This window comes from Oikopleura dioica, chromosome 1 (assembly GCF_907165135.1).
Source record: "Oikopleura dioica chromosome 1, OKI2018_I68_1.0, whole genome shotgun sequence".
NCBI classification, from domain to species: Eukaryota; Metazoa; Chordata; class Appendicularia; order Copelata; family Oikopleuridae; genus Oikopleura; species Oikopleura dioica.
In genome coordinates, this window is record NC_137291.1 from 2,279,116 (window position 1) to 2,299,998 (window position 20,883).

At 37.9% G+C, this 20,883-nt stretch overlaps 4 protein-coding genes, 1 long non-coding RNA gene and 2 other non-coding genes across 7 annotated transcripts; 5 read left to right on the plus strand and 2 right to left on the minus strand.

The window, feature by feature from the left end:
* Positions 1 to 111: 111 nt before the first annotated feature.
* LOC145707826 (uncharacterized) lies at positions 112 to 2,508 on the minus strand. Its single transcript, XR_014134774.1, has 4 exons — positions 1,718 to 2,508; positions 1,240 to 1,674; positions 652 to 830; positions 112 to 615 (listed from the first exon to the last, which is right to left on the minus strand). It is a non-coding gene; the product is annotated as an uncharacterized LOC145707826 (long non-coding RNA).
* A 1,684-nt stretch (positions 2,509 to 4,192) lies between these two features.
* Positions 4,193 to 6,957, plus strand: LOC145702660 (putative ammonium transporter 1). The gene is made up of 7 exons (XM_081779916.1): positions 4,193 to 4,315; positions 4,986 to 5,109; positions 5,153 to 5,365; positions 5,574 to 6,101; positions 6,165 to 6,506; positions 6,554 to 6,686; positions 6,727 to 6,957. Exons 1-7 carry the CDS (start codon positions 4,220 to 4,222, stop codon positions 6,923 to 6,925), a joined length of 1,635 nt encoding a protein of 544 aa, XP_081636042.1. The 5' UTR covers positions 4,193 to 4,219; the 3' UTR covers positions 6,926 to 6,957.
* An 809-nt stretch (positions 6,958 to 7,766) lies between these two features.
* LOC145711200 (uncharacterized) lies at positions 7,767 to 8,829 on the plus strand. Its single transcript, XM_081788932.1, has 4 exons — positions 7,767 to 8,100; positions 8,147 to 8,229; positions 8,273 to 8,554; positions 8,599 to 8,829. The coding sequence occupies exons 1-4, from the start codon at positions 7,950 to 7,952 to the stop codon at positions 8,827 to 8,829; spliced, it is 747 nt and encodes a 248-aa protein (XP_081645058.1). The 5' UTR covers positions 7,767 to 7,949.
* Positions 8,830 to 9,228: 399 nt separating this feature from the next.
* On the plus strand, positions 9,229 to 10,110 carry LOC145710921 (uncharacterized). The gene is made up of 3 exons (XM_081788633.1): positions 9,229 to 9,592; positions 9,701 to 9,944; positions 9,988 to 10,110. Exons 1-3 carry the CDS (start codon positions 9,458 to 9,460, stop codon positions 10,017 to 10,019), a joined length of 411 nt encoding a protein of 136 aa, XP_081644759.1. The 5' UTR covers positions 9,229 to 9,457; the 3' UTR covers positions 10,020 to 10,110.
* A 1,514-nt stretch (positions 10,111 to 11,624) lies between these two features.
* Positions 11,625 to 16,747, plus strand: LOC145711235 (uncharacterized). The gene is made up of 4 exons (XM_081788965.1): positions 11,625 to 11,744; positions 13,046 to 13,125; positions 16,116 to 16,229; positions 16,592 to 16,747. Exons 1-4 carry the CDS (start codon positions 11,735 to 11,737, stop codon positions 16,727 to 16,729), a joined length of 342 nt encoding a protein of 113 aa, XP_081645091.1. The 5' UTR covers positions 11,625 to 11,734; the 3' UTR covers positions 16,730 to 16,747.
* On the minus strand, positions 13,460 to 13,532 carry TRNAF-GAA (transfer RNA phenylalanine (anticodon GAA)). Its single transcript has one exon. It is a non-coding gene; the product is annotated as a tRNA-Phe (tRNA).
* On the plus strand, positions 14,075 to 14,147 carry TRNAF-GAA (transfer RNA phenylalanine (anticodon GAA)). Its single transcript has one exon. It is a non-coding gene; the product is annotated as a tRNA-Phe (tRNA).
* Positions 16,748 to 20,883: the final 4,136 nt, after the last annotated feature.

The following is a 20,883-nucleotide window of genomic DNA, read 5'->3' on the forward strand; positions in this document are numbered from 1 at the left end:
TTCTTTGTAAAGAAAATATCCAACAAGAAACAGTAGACTTTGGCCTATAGTAAATTTATTTTCGCGGTTTTTCTTTTCTATCTCAAAATCAAGTTTGAAAATTGGCTTTTTTGCCCTCTGGTGTCTTAACTCAAAAAAATTAAGGTGTTGCCTCTAGAGACAATTCCTTTAAAAAAAATAACAAATTTGCTAAGGAAAAATTTTAAAAGAGAAAAAAAATCTTGAACTTCTTGAATAAACCACCATCGTCAAAACAACGAAGATATTTTCGAAAGTAACGCGTTCTTCATCTAATTTCGATCGATCATAATTCAAGTCATGAATCATTGCCCAACGAATAAGAATACAGACGGAAATAGGAACGCAAAGATTTGTGTCCTTTTGATCGATGATATTAGTTGTCAGATTCTCAAAATCTGGATTTGAATGTCTTGTTAATCTTTGTTTCAGATTAGCCATCGCGATCGATTTTGTGAAATTTGGATCGCCAACACAAATATTTTCGGGAGATATTTGATTGCTATTGTAGCTTCTCAAAAAAATATTGTCCTTCAAACTCATTATTTGATCGTCGGTTGGGTCTTCCTTATTTGACAGCCACTCAGCATTCAATGCCTCAAAATTCTAATTTTGAATATGCATTTAGCTTACTTTGAGTTCTCGTTTGACCCTATTTTCCAGAATTTCAGCTTTAACATCTGGTATTGGAGTATAAAGAAGATTCCAAGCAGTTGACCAGTTGCAAAGAATGAAAACATAAATATTTGACCCAGTTATGTAGATCTCACCAGAAAGCTGAGAGATTTGGGAAAAACCTGCAGATCCCGCGCCTTAAATAGTCGTCAATGACCTTATTTTGTTCATTCAACTATTTAACAATGTCCAGAAATCAGATCTTGAGGCTTTTAAGGACCCCCACCCCCGGTCAACACTTTTCGAAAATTTTTTTTGCGGACTTTCAAAAATTTGACCCCGGAAATGGATTCTACGAGTCAAAAAACGATTTTGAGGCTGCATCTTTTGAGGCTCTATCTCGACTTTAACACCCTCAAAATCGCCTTTGAAAATTGGACTTTTTGACGAAGAATGAGGAAAAACTCCTAAATTTACTAAAATTAAAAATTTTTATTGGTCAAAAAGGGGCCCATAGAAGTTTTTATGATGAATTGAACTTTCAGGCACACTTAGAAGCCCAAAGATGGCTGTTTTGAAATTGACCTCTCTTGGATCATTACTTACGTAAAAGCTCTTCATCTTTGAACATGCTACCCCTCCTTGTATATCCCATTTCCCGGAAGCTTTTTCTTCCCGACGATTCAATTACAACTCCGAAGTCTGTCACTTTTGGTTGCCAATATTTGAGAAGAATGTTTTCTGGCTTTTTGTCAAAATGTCTTATACCAATACGTTCCAAATGAGAAAAGCCCTGTTTGACGCGACATGCAATCTTTTGTCTTTGCTCCCGATGTAAGTTGTTTATCTTAAGATACCGTCTCAAATTATACGTGTCACAGCGCTCCATAATTGTGATCCACCCAAGACAATCTTCTTTTCCCCAGTCGTTTTCCGAAAATATTTCAATATTGCAATAATTTCTGATCACATGTTGGTGATAAGGAATTATACGTCGACTTGTATCGTTAACAAGAAGCCGCTCAGGTGGAGCTTTGTAATCTTTAAAATTGCCTTTTAGTACATTATGATTGATAATATCGACCTTTTGAAAGATGAATATCAAATCCAAGCTCTTGATTTATGGAGGTAAAGAGCGCTGAATCAAAAACCTGAATACGAACAGCGGTTTCAAGATCTCCAAATTTTTCTTTAAAGACGATGGCTTCTCCTCCGACTATGACGAGATAATATCTGTGAAAAATTAACAAGTTATTTTTCTAATGATAAAAATTCATTCTGGTTAAGACTATCGACTCTCTAGATCAAATCCCAAACTGAGATTAGAGCATCTTCAGCAAAATGATCGATTACCCATTCACCAGTTTCTTCCCTCAATTTCGATCGTTTGATTATTTTATTATTCAAATTTGGATATTCACGCAGAATATTCTTTTGAAAAAAGGTTGCCCGAAATGTTCCCTCAATCATCTTTCCATCCCTTTTGTATTTTGTTCTTCCCTTTCCATCTTCAAAAACAACTTCCTCCCAACGAGCATCATATGTATTTGGAAAGTCCATTCTCTCGATTGACAAAATAAGTCGGTCCAAATCATTTCTGCTAGTTGTTCTCTTTAATTTCTTTTTGAAGACGTCAAGCCATTTCAGAACAACATATTCGGTAAGCTCTCTTGGATGATCGATAGTGTCATCATAAACTCTTAGCCGAGGAGGATGAGCTCTTTCAGCGAAATCATCAGAACTGTCTGAGGATTGTCTTGTGAATATTGTTTTCAAACCTCTGTCCAAATTTTCTAAAATTGAAGGTTCAGAGTCCTCACTATCTCGTCTTCCCCTTCTCCCACCAATGTCGAAAATAGAAAAAGCCTCGCGAAACATCTTATTTTCTCATTTAACAGCTCCCAGCATCGCTTGGAAAAGCAATTTTATTTTTACAATTGTTTAATCTCTTTGATTTTATCGTCTCTCGGAAAATTCCCTCCTGCATTCGTGAGATAACGACCCATTAAATTTCTGAGCAAAAATTTTATTCATGTCAAAAAGAAATAACCGTAGAAATGATATTAATTTTTTAGGTAAAGAATGAAATTGTGGAAAGTTTCAAATATCATCACAATTTGGGATTGTGCAGTAATCCCAATGAGTGTCTGGATCTGTCGTGTAGCACCAAACTCCGCCGCTATAGTTATCCGGATTCCGACAATAATTTGTGTCTTAAAATCGTTCTCCATATTACGTAATAATTCTGTTCTTCTGATTATGCCAGTGAGGTGTTTGAGAGCTGCATTTTTGACATGTTTTGCCGGAGTCAGTGACTTATTTTTTTGCTAAATTTTTACTACTAAAAAGAAGGAAAAATTGTATATTTAGAAAAAATCCTGTACGATGTCCGGTGTAATATGCACCGATCGGATCAATTGAGGGCAAACAAGAGGACAGTCGAATTTCGCATTGAAATTCCATCTTCATTTCCGAAGCCGTTGTTGAAAATCTCCTGAACTCTAATGTCGAGCTGCTTGGTTTTTGAACATTGAGCAACAGTCCCGTTGAAGTGACTGTTTCCGCTTCAAGGACTCGATAAGTTTTTTGGTTGATGGAAATATCGCAATCGATCAGGTTAGCAGTGTAGTTGGCAATATTCAGCTGAGCTTTCAAAGTCATTTTTTCGCCCAAATTCTCGCCGCCTTCACAAAAAAAACCTTTGGCAAATCAAATGAAATTTACCAGAAATCTCAAGAAAGATATCACTTTCAGTAGAGTTGCTCTCATCTGAGCTTCTTGGAACTCTAGAAAAAGTGGACTTGACGATTATTCTCTCTTCATCTTTAAAAGCTCTTTGAGCAGCAGCGGAAAAAATGTGAAGAAGAAAAAATAATTGAAATTTCATGTTTCTTCAACTGCAGCTTTTTAAACGCATTGGAGCTCAGGGGTAATAATGTTGTAATTACATACGCGTAAAAATCGTAATGTATGATTATTTTTAGTTTAAGCCTCGATCACTTATGTCATCATAAATTACAAACTATGTTTTTTTCATCAGGGTATAGTTGGTTGCAGATTCGTTAATATAAAATGTATTATATTGTTTATTTCTTAGTTCGAAAAAATTCGACCGGGAATAGCTCTCCCGGACTGACCGCGGGCACAAAGTCCCAACTGCGCTTGCAAACAACAATATGAACTTATTCCTTGATTATGAAATATCCTTCATGAAATCTACTATGATTAATTTCAATGCAAATTCAGTTGTTTTTTTCTTCAAAGAATCTACGGAAAACCACTTTTTTATTGAAATATTCTCGATGAAGAAATTTAAAGAAGAAAAAAAGAATACTGGTTTTTTGAAGATACAAAGAAAGATCGAATTCCGCACTTGTTTTTTCGTTTAAAAATCTTTATATACGATATTGTCCCAGAAACTAGGCCAAACTGACTTACGGGCATAACTTGACCGTCAATGGAACGTCTATAGAGGCGCAAAAGAGCTGTCCAGCGACGTCCGTACCGTATTTTTCTGATAAAAATTGAAACTTTGAAAGAAACTTTCCATCAAGTAGCTTTTTTATTTGAAGAAGAAAGTGCCAAAATGGCAAATTTCTCGCTTGAAGCGCTTGATGAGAGAATCAAGAAGTTAGAAGAGCTGCATGAAATTCAAGAAAGTAATGACAACAGTATCAATCAGGTAAATTAAAAGATTCAGAACTTCTTCTTTGTCCCAGGGCTTCATCAAAATGATGGGGAGTTGTTGAGGTCTCTAGTAAAAATATTACGAAATTCTAAAATAAGGTTGAATCGCGAGAGCCTCAAGCGGCATCAAGCACCACCACAGCTTGCATTACTCTTTTAAAAAAAGAGCTGACGCTTGAATTCTTGAGTGCTTTTTTGCAACATGGCAAATTTTTCTATAGAAGCATTAGAGGAAAGAATCAAAGCTCTGGAAGACTTGAAGGGTATTCAAAAGAGTAATGATAACAGCCTCAATCAGGTATCGAATAAAATTTTTTTAAAACACCAAAAAGAGGTCTTTTATTAATAATTTTACCTTTTGAACCTGATAAATGATTTATAATTATCAAAAATTCTTGAGAAAAATAGCAAAAAATGAAATTTGTTTCATAAAAAATTGAATTTTTTATGATTAAAGAGAGATAATCGATCATCATCGTCAAAAATTGAGTTATTACTTGATATACCCTTAATTCTTTCGTCCATGAACCCCTTAAAATCGAACCACGCAGTCTGCTGCATGATATTAGTCTGCAGTTCTGAAAAATGTCCTCAGATAGGCTCGGGGTACCCTTAGGCGCTATCAAGGAGCGATGAACCCTCTAACCTCTTACTTTCAATTTTAGTTTTTTCTTATCGTCATGGGTGTTTTGGTGATGTTTATGCAGTCTGGATTCGCGTTTTTGGAAGCTGGATCGGTTCGACAAAAGAATGTGGTCAACATTTTGATTAAAAATATCCTTGATTGCTGTAAGTCAGAGCTCAATAAGTGACGCCCTTAGCAAGTTTCTAGTGAAGGGAGCGATCATCTGGTGGGCCTGTGGATTTGCTTTTGCATATGGAGATCTAGACATCCCCAGCGCTGCGAACAAGTTTATCGGACACAAGTATTTCTTCACTCAAGGATGGGAAGACTTTGAAAACTTCCACGCGAACTGGTTCTTCCAGTATGTTTTTGCCGCCACTGCTGCGACGATTGTTTCTGGCGCCGTTGCCGAGAGAACTCAGGAAAAGGAACTCACAGCAGGAAGAATTAAAGACTCAAATCGAAAACAACTCGGCTGCTCTTTTTCGTAATTCATTGAGTTCTTTGTCATTATTGAAAAACAAAGTAGTCAAAAGAATTTGCTCTGGGAAGATTTTTCCGGGAATATCACCTCATTTTTAGGGCTTTTATCGTTCAAAAACTCTGAAAAGTTGATGATTCCTTGTGAAGTTCGGCTCTTACGTCATCTACTCCACCTTCATCACCGGCTTCGTCTACCCCGTCGTCGCTCACTGGGCCTGGTCGGGCACAGGTTGGCTAACTTCCAGCCCCATCCCTTCTTTCCGTCGAAAGGTTTTCGACTGCGAATCATTGAGCTACAAGTTCGACGATGATGACGTCATCGCTTTTGCGGACTTCGCCGGCTCTGCGGTCGTTCATTGCACTGGTGGAATCGCTGCTCTAATGGGCGCGTTTTTTCTTGGACCAAGAGTTGGAAAATACGAGCGAGTCGGGGGAAAACGAGTTTCAAAGCAACTTGCGGGGCATTCGGTTCCTTTGGCTGCTCTTGGAGGATTCATTCTTTTCGTCGGCTTCATGGCTTTCAATGGAGGATCGGCGCTGGCGATCGTCTCAAGTGGAGAAATTGTCGACAATGGGCAGGCAGTTGCGTCGGCAATTATGAACACGCTTGTTGGTGGCGCTTCTGGCGCGGTTTTTTGCTTAGGATTGAGCATTCTTGTTCCTGTCATCAAAGGTACATGTTTCAAAAACACATCGATCATCATTTTGTTGATGCTTTATGTCACGCTAATTTCAGGCGAGGATCATTACTGGTCTCTCCTGACAACAATCAACGGCGGTCTTGGCGGTATGGCCTCCCTCTGTGCTGGTTGTAATGACATGACAACTGGAGCCGCTTTCGGAATCGGTGGAATCGCTGGAATGACCGTTTACTGGGTCGGCAATGCTTTGGACCGAATCGGAATCGACGATCCTATCGATGCTTTTGCTGTTCACTTTGGCGGGGGAGTTTGTGGAATTCTCCTCGCGCCGCTTTTTGCTAATTTTGGAATTGCAAGACAACCGAGTTGTGGGGTCCAGAAAGATGCTTTTGGAGAAGTTTGGGCTGCTTGCAATGTTGCTGAGCCGGTCGACATGGGTAAATCTGAGTACAAAATTAAACCAGTGAACAATCTTTGATTCTAGAGCTGTTTGAGTGCGATTACTATGCGTACAAACAATTTGCATGGAATCTTATTGGCTTGATCGTGATCACTCTTTGGTCGGGCTCCCTTGTTGGCGGCGTTTTTGCCGTTTTGAAAGCAACCAAGCTTTTGAGGTGAGTCTTCCTTGTTTTCAATTTATCCAATTGCTCGTAGAGTTGAGGAAGAAATCGAAATCCGCGGCCTTGATATCAAGAAACACGGAGAGCCGGGTTACCCTCTCGCTGCACAGGGCCATGGTTGGGAAGAAAGAAGCAGTTCTGAGGAAAAAACGAAAACTTATCAGAAAAATACTGTCATCCCCGAACCAACTCATGTTCAACTGGAGCCGGCTCGGTTTGGGCCAGATAACTAGCAGTCCATTTCTTTACCTTATTAGCTCCAAAGAGCTAGAAGTCAAAAATTTCGAATGTGTTCAACTAACTAATACGCCTCTGTTCCCACTTATGATGCTAATAAATCTTCCCGAAGTTCAATGTGAAAAAAGGTCAATCCGAAAAAAGGTCGTTGACTTGAAAATTCTCATAGTTAGAGAAATTCTCATTTTAACCTCGGTTTTAATTGTATTCCGGTCCGAATTAACCTCGAAAACGTCAAACAGAGCGGGTGTAAATTCGATGTCAAAAGATTTAATGGATCGTATATTCTGGCGGTGCGGGTATAAGCTCAGACGATTTTCGAATTATCACCAAAGTTAAAAACTTTCGGTTCGAATTTCGAACGACTAAGAGAAAGATTAAAAAATGGGGATTTACTACGAATCGTAAGTAAAAATTAACACTAAGAAAAAATTTATAAAATTCGATCGAAATTTTTCTGAAGAAAAATATATTTTCCTGAATCAAATCATAAATTACAGATACCCAAACGTTTCGGAATGGTACGCAAGCTTCGTCGCCTTTAACGAGTCCCGGGATGGAAAACTTCCACTAGCCGACCTTACAAACAGCGACATCAAATTATTAAACACAATCGCCAGCGTTCTGTTGATGTTCGCGATGGGTCTCGCCTCTGACGTCAATGTTTTTCTGAAAGTGATCAAGAACATTCCGCTCTGCATAACCGGTGCATTGACGCAATTTATAATTATGCCGCTGATTGGAATCGCTTTTCTGCAGATTTTTCAATTTCATCAATTAGGTACAGAAAAAGAAAAGAATTTCTCTTTCATTTTTTTTGTTCTAGAGGCACTTGCGATTTTTCTATTCATGTCTTCCCCCGGCGGTGGAAACTCGAATTTGATGGCTTTCTACATGGACCTAAATCTCGAGCTTTCTTTGACTCTCACAACCCTAACGACTATCCTCGCTTTAGGAAAGGATCGCAAGACTTCATTTACTCTCCTAAAATAACAGATTGAAATCCATTAAAAAGGATTCATGCCGGCTTTCATGGAGCTTCTGCCATTCCTCGTTGATATTGGAGACAACGAAGACCTTCTCAAAATTCCATTCGATGCAATTGGCGAAAACCTCGGAATCTTGTGTGGCGCGCTCATCGGCGCCATGATCATAAGCTACTGGAAACAAGGTTTGAGGATTAAAATAGATCGGTCGTCAATTTTTCTTCCCCCTAGAATTGGCAGCGAAGGCGTCAAAAATCATCACTCCGATTGTATACCCTTATGTCATCTGCTGTTCTGTTATTTCTCTTTTGAAGGTTTCGAATTAATTTTCGGACTTGATCATCAAATTCCTTTTAGTTTTTCCCTTTCGGCGTCATGACGAAAAATATCCTCATCTTTGCATTCCTCAATGGCCCAATTGGCGGCCTCTTCTCCTACATCGTCTCCTACCCACTGGGTCTTGCTTCAAACAAACTGCAGGCGAGGAAAAGCAAACTTGCCAAATGCTGCGGAAGTGACGAAAAAGTGACGTGGAGGGACTTTCACACGATCGCCATCGAAACTGGCAATCAAAATGCCGTTGTTAGTCAGTTAATAATGCTCTCAGCGTATACTTCGGAGACTCCATCTCTAATGGAGGTGATTTAATCGCCGATTCGAACTTGCCTTGACCAATTTTTAAGACTTATTATTTGGGCTTCATCGTTCCCTTCCCAATCTTCATGGTTCTCATCGGACAAGCTGAAACAATCTTCATTCTTCTGACCTTCTTCGTCACGAAGTTCTTCAAGAACCGCGGAAAAATCGAGAGCTCAGAAAAACTGAAGAAATTTGAAGACCTTGAATCACAAAAGAAGATGGAAGAAAAAGGACAAGATAATTTAGCATTTGACAATGACGAAACTCACTTTTAGAGCCGTATGAAATTGCTATCAATTACTGTAAATATTTTTTCAATAAAAAATTGGCTTTATAAAAACGCATCTTTCCGTATATTTCTGCATAAAAATCGAGATAACAAGGAAAAAGTTGTTGAATCACCCTCCTATCTTCAGCAAATTTATCATGACATCTCATGTTCAGCAGCTTTTCAACTTGTCCATTCGAGAATCTCAACAGCCCCAGGCTCCCACAAGCTCAGCTTTTTTGGCGGCATTTTGCGTCATTTGGCTTCTGAAATTCAAGTTGTTTTAATAATCGCTTTTTTCTTGAAGATTCTCCCTTTTGACAAATTCTTTTAAAGAGACGCCAAGAGTCCTATTCATCATTCTTCAACTCAATGGTCAGCGAATTCATGTGCCCGTGGGGGGACACGTGCGGTCAGTACCTGACTCAGGCGCGCATAGTCATCGCTTTGGAAGGTCTAAGCTCGATGATTGCTCAGGAAAAATCCATGCGGCTTGGCACTGGTGGCACTCTCTCGATTATTCTCCAGCGCCACCTTCAGCTTCAATTTAAACACAGAGAAGTTAGAATTCAAACCAGACAGATTGAAAAATTGGTAGACAACAACTACCTCTGACTTTTTAATAGAAAAGAGAGATGATGAACCGAAGCTTAGTTCTTATCCTTTCCTTTTTGAGCAAAGAAATTCTAGCGACGCCGTATGGGACCAGATCAAAATGCGAGATAGAAAAAATAAAAATTGTTGAGGCTCTGGAAATGAAGAATAAAGAGGTGATTTTTGAGCTTCAAGAAAAGAAATTTTCGATGGAGATAGCAATATTGACAATCCAATTCTTTCTTTTATTGAAAAAAAATACTGAAAATAATCAATTTCTTTAGATTTCCTCTCTCTTTCAACTCGACGAGCACGGCCATCCCGAGCGAATCTGCGAACCCGGATACAAGCTCACCTGGGACGTTAATTTCTGCATGCGAGTCTGTTTACTCCAAGTCGGCGACGAGTGCCACCCGAGCTCGAAATCCGGCATCGATCTTTGTCCACACAACCTTCGATGTCAACACGACGAGTTCAGAACCGACATTCCTCCTTCTTGTCAACCTCTTTTGGATGTGTCATTTGATGGTAAATTTGATATCATTTTTTAATATTTCTAACTCTTTTTAAGATTCTTCAAGTCTGAGCTACTTCTACTACTAAGAAAGTAAGAAGAAGAACTTGAGCATAATTATCTTTTGAACACTGCCAAGACTGATAGATTTTTGTACTGTAATAAATGTCAATCAAACTATAGAATTAAAAAAATAAATGTCATATCATGAATTTTTTGAAAAAAAAGCATTAAAAACGCCCAAAGAGCGAAAAATGCTCAAATCGATACGAATTATGACAATTTCGACTCAAAATTTTGGTCAAATTTTTGACCCAACCGCGTGTTGCCGGGAAATCGAATTATTGTCGCAATTTTTGTCTTTTCGAGCCAAAAGATTTTTTTTTCAAAATTATAAAGATGATTGCTTCATCGAATATTCCGTGGTAAAATCTAGTCATCAGAAAATTTTAAAACGTTTGTAGACTCGTACCGGTCACGTCTGTCGACTTCAGTAGTTTTGAAATTGCTTCAAGGGTGGAAATTTTTGTGACTAGCTTGTGACGAGGAAGCAGAATCTCTTCGGGAACTGATGAGATCAGGGATAATTTTAATCAAACTCGGATAAGCATTGTCTGGTTCTTTCTTCCCAGAAGCAAGCACGACGCAACCGTCTGAAATAATTTCTCAGGGAGGAGGGAAAATGAACCCAGTGAGCCGGTTCACACACATTCCGACCTATTTCAAATTGGCTAGTTCCTTCAAGCGACAATGCTGTAAACTCAACAATTATCTTCATTACGGCAGAAGACTTGTTTGTCTTGATCAGGGTTCTAAATCTGAGCTGAAAATCAAGAGTCGAGTCGAGTCGAGTCGTAAGGCTATATGAAAATCCCAAGTCAACACGAGTCGACTTAATCGACGTATTACTCGAAAAGTCAAAAAATTTGAAAAATATATAAATTTAGTCGCAAAAGTCGAAAATAAGTCGAAAAGTCGGAATTTACTTGAAAGTCGAAAGAGAAGTCGAAAAGACGAAAGAAAAATAGTGATTCTTTTCGACTTTTTCGACTGAATTTTCGACTTTTTCGACTAGATTTTTCGACTATCTACTCATTATTGCTCTCGACTTTTTCGAATAGTATCTAGTTGACTCACAGGGTCAAGTCGAGTCGATTTATTTCCACAATCAGTCTAGTCGAGTCGAGCGTGTCTTTTCGACTAAGACTCGACTCGACTTCGACTTTAGTCGAAACCCTACTAGTCGATTAAGAACCCTGGTCTTGATGCTTGGAGCTCAGCAATTCTCTTCCTTGATTCCAACGTCAACATTTCATGGCGTGAAATAAACTTCTATTTCGAGATAAGAAAAGAAGCAAAGAATAACTGAAAATGATTCTTATAAGTCTTAAATCTCATACTTTGTAGTCTTCCTTTTTTCAGATTTTCAGGTGATGACAGTGGTCAAGAGAAAAAAACTGTTTTAGGCTTCAAAATCATTCTTATAGTGAACCTGCGATCTTTCGATTGAGAAAAAGAAGAATGATCAGTGGAGAAAACAAATTGTTATTTTATATTAAGAATAATGAGTTTTCATATTTCCGAGAAGCAAGATTCAGCGTCGCGCTCCAGTGCGCCCTCGGAGGGATCGCGCATCAATATCGCGCACTGAAGCCTTTCTGCGCATTTCTTGAAAATCTCTTTTGTTGTTTATTTTTTGGGACCGCTTTTTTCAATTTTTTTTATTTTGATCATTTTTGATAAGAGTTGGAATTCAAAAGAGGAGTTTAAATAAAAAAAGAAGAGTTGGAAGAAAAAAAGAAGCATGCAAATCGGTACGTTTATTACAACTTTTTTCAAACAAATATTGACTTTTTGATCGTTAAACTCACATTTTTCGATTTTTAATGGATTCTGCCAAAAAAAATAGTTTTCTAACCAAAAACAAGCATTTTTTAAGCCAAATCGTTAATTTTAGATGTCAAATTTGGTCATTTTATGTCGATTATTGACAGAATATTCGAAAAACCGTATTTTCGATCACCTTATTCAGCAAAAACTAGACCCCGTTTGCCCAGAGAAAAAGAGCGAGAATCCAGTATTCAAATCTTCTTCTGAACCGATCAAATTTTGAAAGGCTCAATCGCGTGAATTGACGTGTTACAAGTGTCGCATAATTGCTTTCTGTCTTTTCGGAATTTCCGGCCATTAACTCCCTTTCTACCATTTTTTCTTCGAACTTCTTTGCTTCTTTTTTATCAATTTCGAATCTCCAAAGAAGTACTTTGTAAATACGCGATCGGAAGTCGAAGCAATTGATATCAAAACCGCTCTGAAAGACTCTAACGTGCTTGAGTCTCAAAATACAATAGCCTTTCTTTTTGCAATCCGTTACTGTTAGTTAGGGATTTCGAATCGAGTCAGGTTGATAATCAAATAATGTCAGAACAAAAAAAAAACTGCAAGAACAAGAACATTTTTTGACACAAAATAAATTTTTGTGTTTATTCGATTTTTGTTGTTGTTGATGTCAAAAAAATGTTGAATTTTAAGCGAAAATAAATTTAATAAAATAAAAAAATAACAAAATTCATAAAGTTCGAGAGAATCAGATTTAATATAATTATGCTCCCAATCTTGTGCAACCTTTCGATCATAGAAAAAATTCAGCAGAGCTAGTCAGTGAAACCACAAAAACGATGAGTTTTGGTCAAAAAGGAGCTAGTCATTTGTTCTCCATTGACATGGATTTGACTCAAATTGAGGTTTTGCCTTGACCGTCAGTCGAGTTTTCTGACATCATTTTAGGTTCATTTTTCATGTCAATTAATTTTAAGGGGGTACACATCGTTAAACTCTTTTTCGCTTATTTCGTCGTGATACCCTTATTTTCAAAAATTATTTTGCGACCAGTGGCAGTTTTTTTGTTCATCATTTTCGAGTCAAAAGTCGAGTTAACCCTTTTGACACGAGAAATTAAGAAAGGGAGGTCCTTAATTCATCCCCACTGGAAATCATTATTACCCCGATAATGACAAGAAAACAACCACGATAAATAAAATTCTACGTGCTATTTTCCTACCCCCTCTTTACGGAAAAACATCATTGCGATAAGGTAATAACATCCTGAATTCAGTCGACGGGCTGTCACTTCCAGCCTTCATCAGATATCGAAAACTCAGTGTCCCGAAGATGGGCATTCTTCAGACGAAAAAGGTAACTCGAGAATCTCTAGAAAACACGTAAAAACCCAGGGTAACGTGCTTGCATAATGATATACTGGCTTACAGTTTATCGCCCGGCCGCAGCTTGTTTAGATAAGTCCACGCTCGGCGTCCGAGGAAAAAAGGATTTCCACATTGGGTCACCTTATTGGTTTGGAAGTCGTTGGAAGATACCCATCCGCCACAAGGGTTATCGAACTTGGGGTTTTGTGGAAACGCGTTGGTTTTTTAGGGCACACGTTTTTTTTCTTATCGAAACGAAAATAAAGGCTGAGGTCAGATTGTGATCACACGACACTTTTTTTCCTTCAGAGAACAAAAAGATCTGCCTTGACTGTGGATCGAACACAGGACCTTCAGATCTTCAGTCTGACGCTCTCCCAACTGAGCTATCAAGGCACAACCCGTTTGAGTACATCATTCGATATATAAAACATCCTGTCTATTTTCGTACGCCCTATTTCTAAAAGTACTTTTCTGCAAGTGAAAAAACATGAAATGAGCTGTCAAACAAAAAACAGAAATAAGCAAAAATAAGGAAGGGAGCTTTAGGACGGATAAGATACCGACTTTGGCTTTGGACTTTGACGGCAACAGTAAACATGACTGAATTATTCATAATTAGTCGCCACTTGCTAATCCGCTCCTCAGTTGCTTATTCAAAAACAAAGGCAGTGGTTGATAATTTTTGACGTTGCCCGTCCTTGTTTTAGAACAGCGAGAAAGACATCCATCATCACTTTCGTCAGTGTTTTTTTAGTTGAGCCATATTGATAAATGAGGGTTGAAACTTGATCGTACAATTGTCGCGACTTCTGAGAAGAGATAATGAGTTAATAAGAAGTGATTAAAGAGTTCATCATTTTCAAAAGAAAGATGTTCCGGTAATTGACTATTAATACGGGTGTGTTTTATCATCAATGAAAAAGGATGAAGTGCATGCCTTGATAGCTCAGTTGGGAGAGCGTCAGACTGAAGATCTGAAGGTCCTGTGTTCGATCCACAGTCAAGGCACATCTTTTGGAAAAGGGAGATTTAGGGGGTACCCATTGATAAGCCGAAAGTAAAAAAAATCGGTTCATCAACTTTTCTTTCAAAAAGAAAGTGTTGAAATTTTTGTTGTAAGCATTTTTCTGCGGTTCAGAGGCTTTGATCTTCCCGCTCGTTTTAGAAAAAATGCTGAATGAAAAGCAAAACATCCATCTAACAAGTTGTTTCTCCCAATCGTGAATGCAACAATTTCTCCAGATGGAGTCCCTTATCTCCACTCCAAAAACTCGATGGATTAATTAACATCCATCCAAATGGCCATGATGCAACGAAAAATTTATTCATCTGTTTTTCTTGATTCAAAAACTTAAGGGTGGCAACTTTGTTAAACAACTTTCGCAACGACTTTCGTTTTTGAAAACCTGTGTTTTCGTAACTTGATGATTAGATTCGGCAATTTGCAAAGATACGCCCTTATTTTCGAAGTTTTGATCGTTCGAATTCGAGAGTTTGAATTTGAACTTGACGGAAGATTTATTCGAAAAATCGGATAACATGACCGGCTCGTGTTTAGAAAGAGAGAAGAAGATATCTAAGTGGAACTAATCCTGTTCCGCCGTAGCGGTAAATACAGCGGAAGGACGTTCCCTTCTTATAACCGAAAGAGGTCGGACACGTACCCTTTTCCTCCTCTTCCAGCAATTATCTTTTCACTGCTTTTTGGAATTTAGTTGAATGTTGGGGAATGTTGGGGAATTCTCGATTATGTGGCTTTATTTGGTATAATCCGTGAGAAACGGATTCCGAAATATTATTGAAAATTCCTTTTTTTTTCAATTTTATTAACTGTCGACTCCACCCTTTCTGGGAATGAAGGGTCGCTTATTTGATAAATTATCAGTGACGGAAATTTTTCTTTCAATCAAATTTGATCCTCTCGCTTCTTGGTCCTTAATTTTGACAAACGAGAGGTTCTGGAGGACTCACGTAAAGGTTTCGGTAGGGCTGATGGACCGCACTTGAGACTTGTGCGGCCACTTTTCACGAGGCTTTGAAGCTTTGATCGAATGGAGTACCTATCAAAAACTTGATTCGAGAGCTGATAATTTTCTATCCCTCTTTTAAATTCAAACACTGGGTCTTTTTAGAATCGCGAAAATGACAAAAAAAAAGAAGAAAAAGAAAAAAAAATTGAAAAAAAATGTCACGTGTGTTTTCTGCCAATTCTAGCGGCAAAATTATACAAAAGCGAGCCACGTGTTCGGAAGCAGAATAATTTCTAGATACGGTTTATCTCTCTGCGCGTTGCCCTCTCCCCCATCTGACGTGTTCTAATACCTCAGAGGTGATGTCACTTCAAAATGTTTTTTCGCCGCTTTTTTACGTTGCAAGTGGCGCGAATTAGCAAAACCATAACATCACCGCCAATTTATAGAAGTCGCTCCTCACCTTTACGGGGATTTTTTCGAAGAACAAATTGATGATTTTATCGGACTGAAACCGAGAACTGTCGAAAATATCCTGTGGCAAAACTAAATAAGGGTGTCATTTAAAAAATCAACAAATTTTTTTCACGATTTTTCGGCATTCTTCATTTTCTTACTCTCAGAAAATCTTGTTGAATGTAAAATTAACCTTTCAAAAAGTCCGATTGCGCGGTTATGAGAACGGAAGTTGCGTTCTGATTTCTAATTATATTGTTTGGGAATGCGTGTTTAGAAAGAACCAAGAGCGCCGTGGCGTTCTTTCTCAAGCTAAGCTCCAAAGAGAAATGGGATCGCCACATTTTTTCCGGAGAAAAACGACGTGACGATGCTGTACGGGAAATGTAGCGTAACTGGGCTACTTTTACGCTCGGGCGATTAGCAAAAGAGAGTTCATTAAAAAAAAAGTGAACGCGCCTTTTTTTCTAATTACTCGCTCGTGGCCAGCTCGAAGGATTGAAATTTCGCGCAGAATTTCTTGAAAAAAATCATCACTTTAAAATTTTAGATTCAAAAGATGATGATCGTTCCTCTTCCGAGCCAAAAAATTGACGATTTTCTTTGCCTGGATGAATCATCAATTTCAAGCAGCCCGATTTCAGAAAGGAGAGATGAAAAAAGGGTAAGCGCGGTTTTCTCGGTTTTCGGCTCAACCCAGAAAATGCTCATTTTGGTCGACTGACTTTAACCTAGGGTTACCAGAACGTTTGATATTAGATAAGAAGATTAGGTCTTTTCCACGAAAGAAGGACTTTTATATTTTCACTTGTTATTATTTTCAAAAATGCCTGTTTGAGCATTTTCCCGAGAAAATACCGCGGCCGATCGGAGCTCAACTTAAAATTTCTTTCTTCAATCGTCGGTAAATTCAATTTCCCCGGCCGTTCGATCCATGACGAAAGGCGATTCAATTTTTTGAAAAAATCCTATTCCGTTCAAAATTGCTTTAACCTTCGCCTCCTCCCTCTTATACAGTGATTCTAGCCAAGCAGCGGCAATGATGAGAGATGTCAATCCCCGAGTTTGTCGACCATGAGCAGCATGAGCGATTCAAATTCCAGCACGAGCACGACCTCCACGCATTCGTCAGGTAAGCGAATTCTGTTCACTGTCCAATTGTAAATATATTTCCCTCAAATTTGTGTTTGAAATTTTTCTTGCTTTTTTGTCGAATAATAAAAGAGTCAAAATGTGCATTTTCGGAAGAAAAAAAGGTATTTTGAGAGTAGTTGGAGGGAGGGCTGGACCGGATGTTTTAGTTGTATTCCTCTGACAAGGAGTTCTTCTGAGTTTTGACTTGAATTAAGGGGGTATGCTCAAGAAGGATGGTTGAATTGATGGCTTGCAGACAAGAAACGAATCGAAAAAATTTTCAGTAAGCTAAGGGTCGATGACTCATCGACGATATGGCTAAGGGTAAGCATTTATTTCATTTTTGACTAAGGGTGTCAATAAGATATTTTTTCGTTTTTGACAGTAAACCATCTGCTGATAAGCCTTTTTTGTGTAAGATTTGTTGAAAAAACTGGTCAGGTTTATTCTTGAGCGTCATTTTTTGACGCGCAGCTTTGAGTCCTTCATTGATAATACTCACCTTCGTAGGAAAAAAAAAACAATCGTTTTTCTGAATAAAGAAATCAACCGAAAAAAATGCATTTTGACTGTATTTGAGAAGAGAATTGACTTATCCTCTCTTGTGTCACCAGAATCGGAACTGCTCTGAGCGCGGCCGGAAATGAAAGGTCAGCTCTAAAATCTAATTTGGGAAGGTACATTCCCGCCGTGTTTGACTCGCAGTTTCGTTTTCAGTTTTTCTGATGGAAACGTATATTTTGACCTAAAACGTGGATGGAGCGCAGTTTCGCAAAATATAACGGGCTTGGTTTCATGATAATGTTTTTTGCAAAATAAGGATTTGACAAATCAAAACTCGCTATTTTACGAATGCAAAACAGGATAAGCTTTCAATTACAAGTGATTTTGAGTCAAAATTTCTGACGAATTGAACTTTAAAATATAATTTTTGAGTCAAAAATTAAGACCAAAACCCTCTTTTTGCTATGAATCATAGCCTATGAAGATTGATTTTTGATTTCATATCAAAATTAAAATTCTAGAAAAGTTACTTTGACCCTTAAGTCAAGAGATTGAGGGCGATAGGGTTGATTATTGATAAGAATCTTGATCCAGCTGTTGGCGTCTGCCTGCATGTCACTATAAAACAGGGTCTGCTGATTTTTTTTTATCAAATTTGAGAATTTTAATGATATGAAACAGAAATAGGACTCGTGTTTTCGTTATAAGTTTTTGCGTTCAGTTTTAAAATGAATTCTTCACTTTTCTCAAGTGTGTCGTTCTTATCTGTTACAGAACTTCTGTGTGTTATTTTTCAAAAATGAAAGAGACATATCAGGTTATCTGCTAAATTTGTATTGTTTTGTTATAAAATCTTTACCATTGTTTTTCTTTACCAATATTTTTTTAAACTGCGATGAAAACAGTAATGAAAACGTCGCAAGTAGCCACAGCAAGCACTTTTCTTAGGTCACGAAAATCGCCCAAAAATGTGATAATCAGGCATTCAGAACTCAAATTCCTTTACTCGAAAACTGGGCAGCTTTTGAATTTCTTTCTCCTGCAAATGCATTTTTTCATCTGCGCCCGAGCGCAATCCGACTGTCAAATGGTTAAGCCGCTGGGTTCAGCTACTAAACCGGGCGGTTTTTGACTAAAACGTGAGTGACACTCGCGCTTAGAGAGAAAAGTCGAAGCAGTAATTTTGGTTCAACGGCAAAATAAATATTGCGTCGGAGATTTTTTACTGTTTTTATTAGTTTTTAGACTTTTAATATTTTTTAGATTTCTTATTACGACTTTTTTTTTGGCCGAATTTTAGGACAGGTGCAGAACGCTTTTGAGAACATACAGTAATAGAAACAGTATTGACAATACTGTACTGTGAAAAGTCTTCAAGAAGATAGGATGATCTCATCTTGCTCTAGAAAAAAAGAACATAATTTTTAATAATTAAATTCACTTCATTAATAACCTTAAAAGTCGGTCTGTTGATGAAATTAAATAAACAATAAATTATCAATTCAATTATGCTTGAAAAACTGCAAATTGATACTTCAAAAAACATGTTCAACGAAAAGTTCTTGTAAAGACAAAGTTACCTTGATAATTTGCAGCTTCGAAAATTGATGAAAATTGCTTCTTTTCGTCTCTTAAATTTCTGTTTTTGGGCTGAGAAAATTCGAAATCTTACGTTCCCGGAGATAGAAACTTCGCAATGAGGCTGATATCTGCGAGAATTTTATCATCAAAAGCCTTAAAAATATTCTGGAGCCGATTTTGACGGTACAAAACCTGTTTGATTCGGACGGGTTTATCTTCAATTCTAGTTTTTCGCTCATTTTTCAAAAGTTCTTCGGCCATGTTTCCGATGACGCTTTCAATTTCGCCCTCAAGAGAAGATTCCATTTTGATCGACTTGGCCTGGGCAAAGAGGAGGTTTTTGTAGTTGTTGATGATTTTGAAGACCAATTTTGTCTTTTCGTACTTGCCAGATAATGACTTGTCCGAGTGATTGAAATTGCTATTAAATTCGGTTCTGAGATCGATGTGAATATGTCGGCAGCGGTCGATGTTTTCTTTGAGGTTTTTCTCCTCGAAGTGATTTTTGAGTTTTTCAGCGACAAAGTGGTTGATTTTCAAAGTGAGGGATTCGATGAGTTTTGGGCGGAAGAATACGCATTCAAGGATGAAGTCCAAAATGTTGACCAAAGACATGAAGTAGAAGCAGAAAGAATAGGAGAAGATAAGCACAGCTTTTTCGCGCTTTCACTGATGAAAGATATTTTATCAAAGAGATAACCTGAAAATAAATTTCAGATATATTTGGGTGGCGTCAAAAACCGACAAAAACCTCGTCAAATTTTGCGTGGGCGGCAATTCGGCTGCTGATTTGCTGATTAGCCAAATCCAGGCTTCTGATTGGTTGAAAATTCCAACGCAAAATTTGTCGGTTCCCGATACCACCCCATATTTTTAGCTTCTTTGAAAGTCAAATTTGAAGCTTTTTTAACATCAAAAATTGATCTGAATGCGATTTCCTATTATAACTTGAATCCATTCCATTGAATAACTCTTTTCATGGAGCACTTCTTCATTGTGCTCCAAAACAGTCGCCTTTGACAGATTGGCGCTTGGATCGAAATAGGCAAGGCATGGATTGTGATCGAGAAAGACTTGATATACGGAGCAGCGTTCAAAGTCTGTTTGATTTTCCGTCATCTTGTTACACGAGCAAAAATGCTTTTCCGTCATCGCAAATGCAAGATGACAATGGAGACTCATCATTTGACAGGACTGCATAATGTGCTTGGCCTTAGTTGATTTCATTGGGATCACGTGAGCGCATTTGTAGAGGAAACTTCGGGTGATATTGTAGAACTCGTTTTGGCTTGTTATTTCATACGCGTCTGAATCAGTAAGAGACTTTCTTTTGAGGAATTTCAACAAACCGATGCAATTTTTTTGAGTCGAATAAGTATCGAGGATTCTTTTCGTTTCGTCGGATCCTCCAATACATGTTTCCCTGAAATGTCATGATACTTGATTTCTTTTCTTGGAGCTCACCAATCAAAACAACATTCTCTAAAAGAATAGTTCGTCTTGAAAAACTCTTGAATTTTTGTCTCTTTAGGAGGATCAACCTTCTCGAAACCCTTGATTTCCTCTGTCGCGGACTCAACAATTGGCGTGCATTTTGCCACAGTTCTCGCTTCATTTTTCGTGCAGTCGGTAAAATCAAGCCTCAGAAAATTCGCCACTTTACAGCCTGTTGATGCCGGGTCGTCGCAAATGCAATTAAGAGGATGCTGCTTTTGAAATATCTCTTCTTTTTGAGCAATTTGGTGGAAATCGATCAGTAGACGATTTTGTTCTTCTTGGCAGAGGAGAACTTTTACCGCTGTTTGATTTTCATGGTGACAGCTAAAAAAAGATGTGTTCGTTTTTTACGAAAAAAGAAGTACAGTTAATTATGGAATTTTTGGACATTTTTTGTCCCATGATTTTCTCAAAAATGTCCAAAAATTCGATACACGCTCCCAAGAAAAATGTCCCAGCCGAATCGCTTAAAAATTTTTTTTTGAGGAAAAACTCGATCATCCTCTTTTTCCTCCTTCTTCCAAAGACAAAAATATTCTTGGGGAACGAGATAGACCTTTAATTCTATCTTTCTGAAAGAGAAAGTAAAATTTTAAATAAAA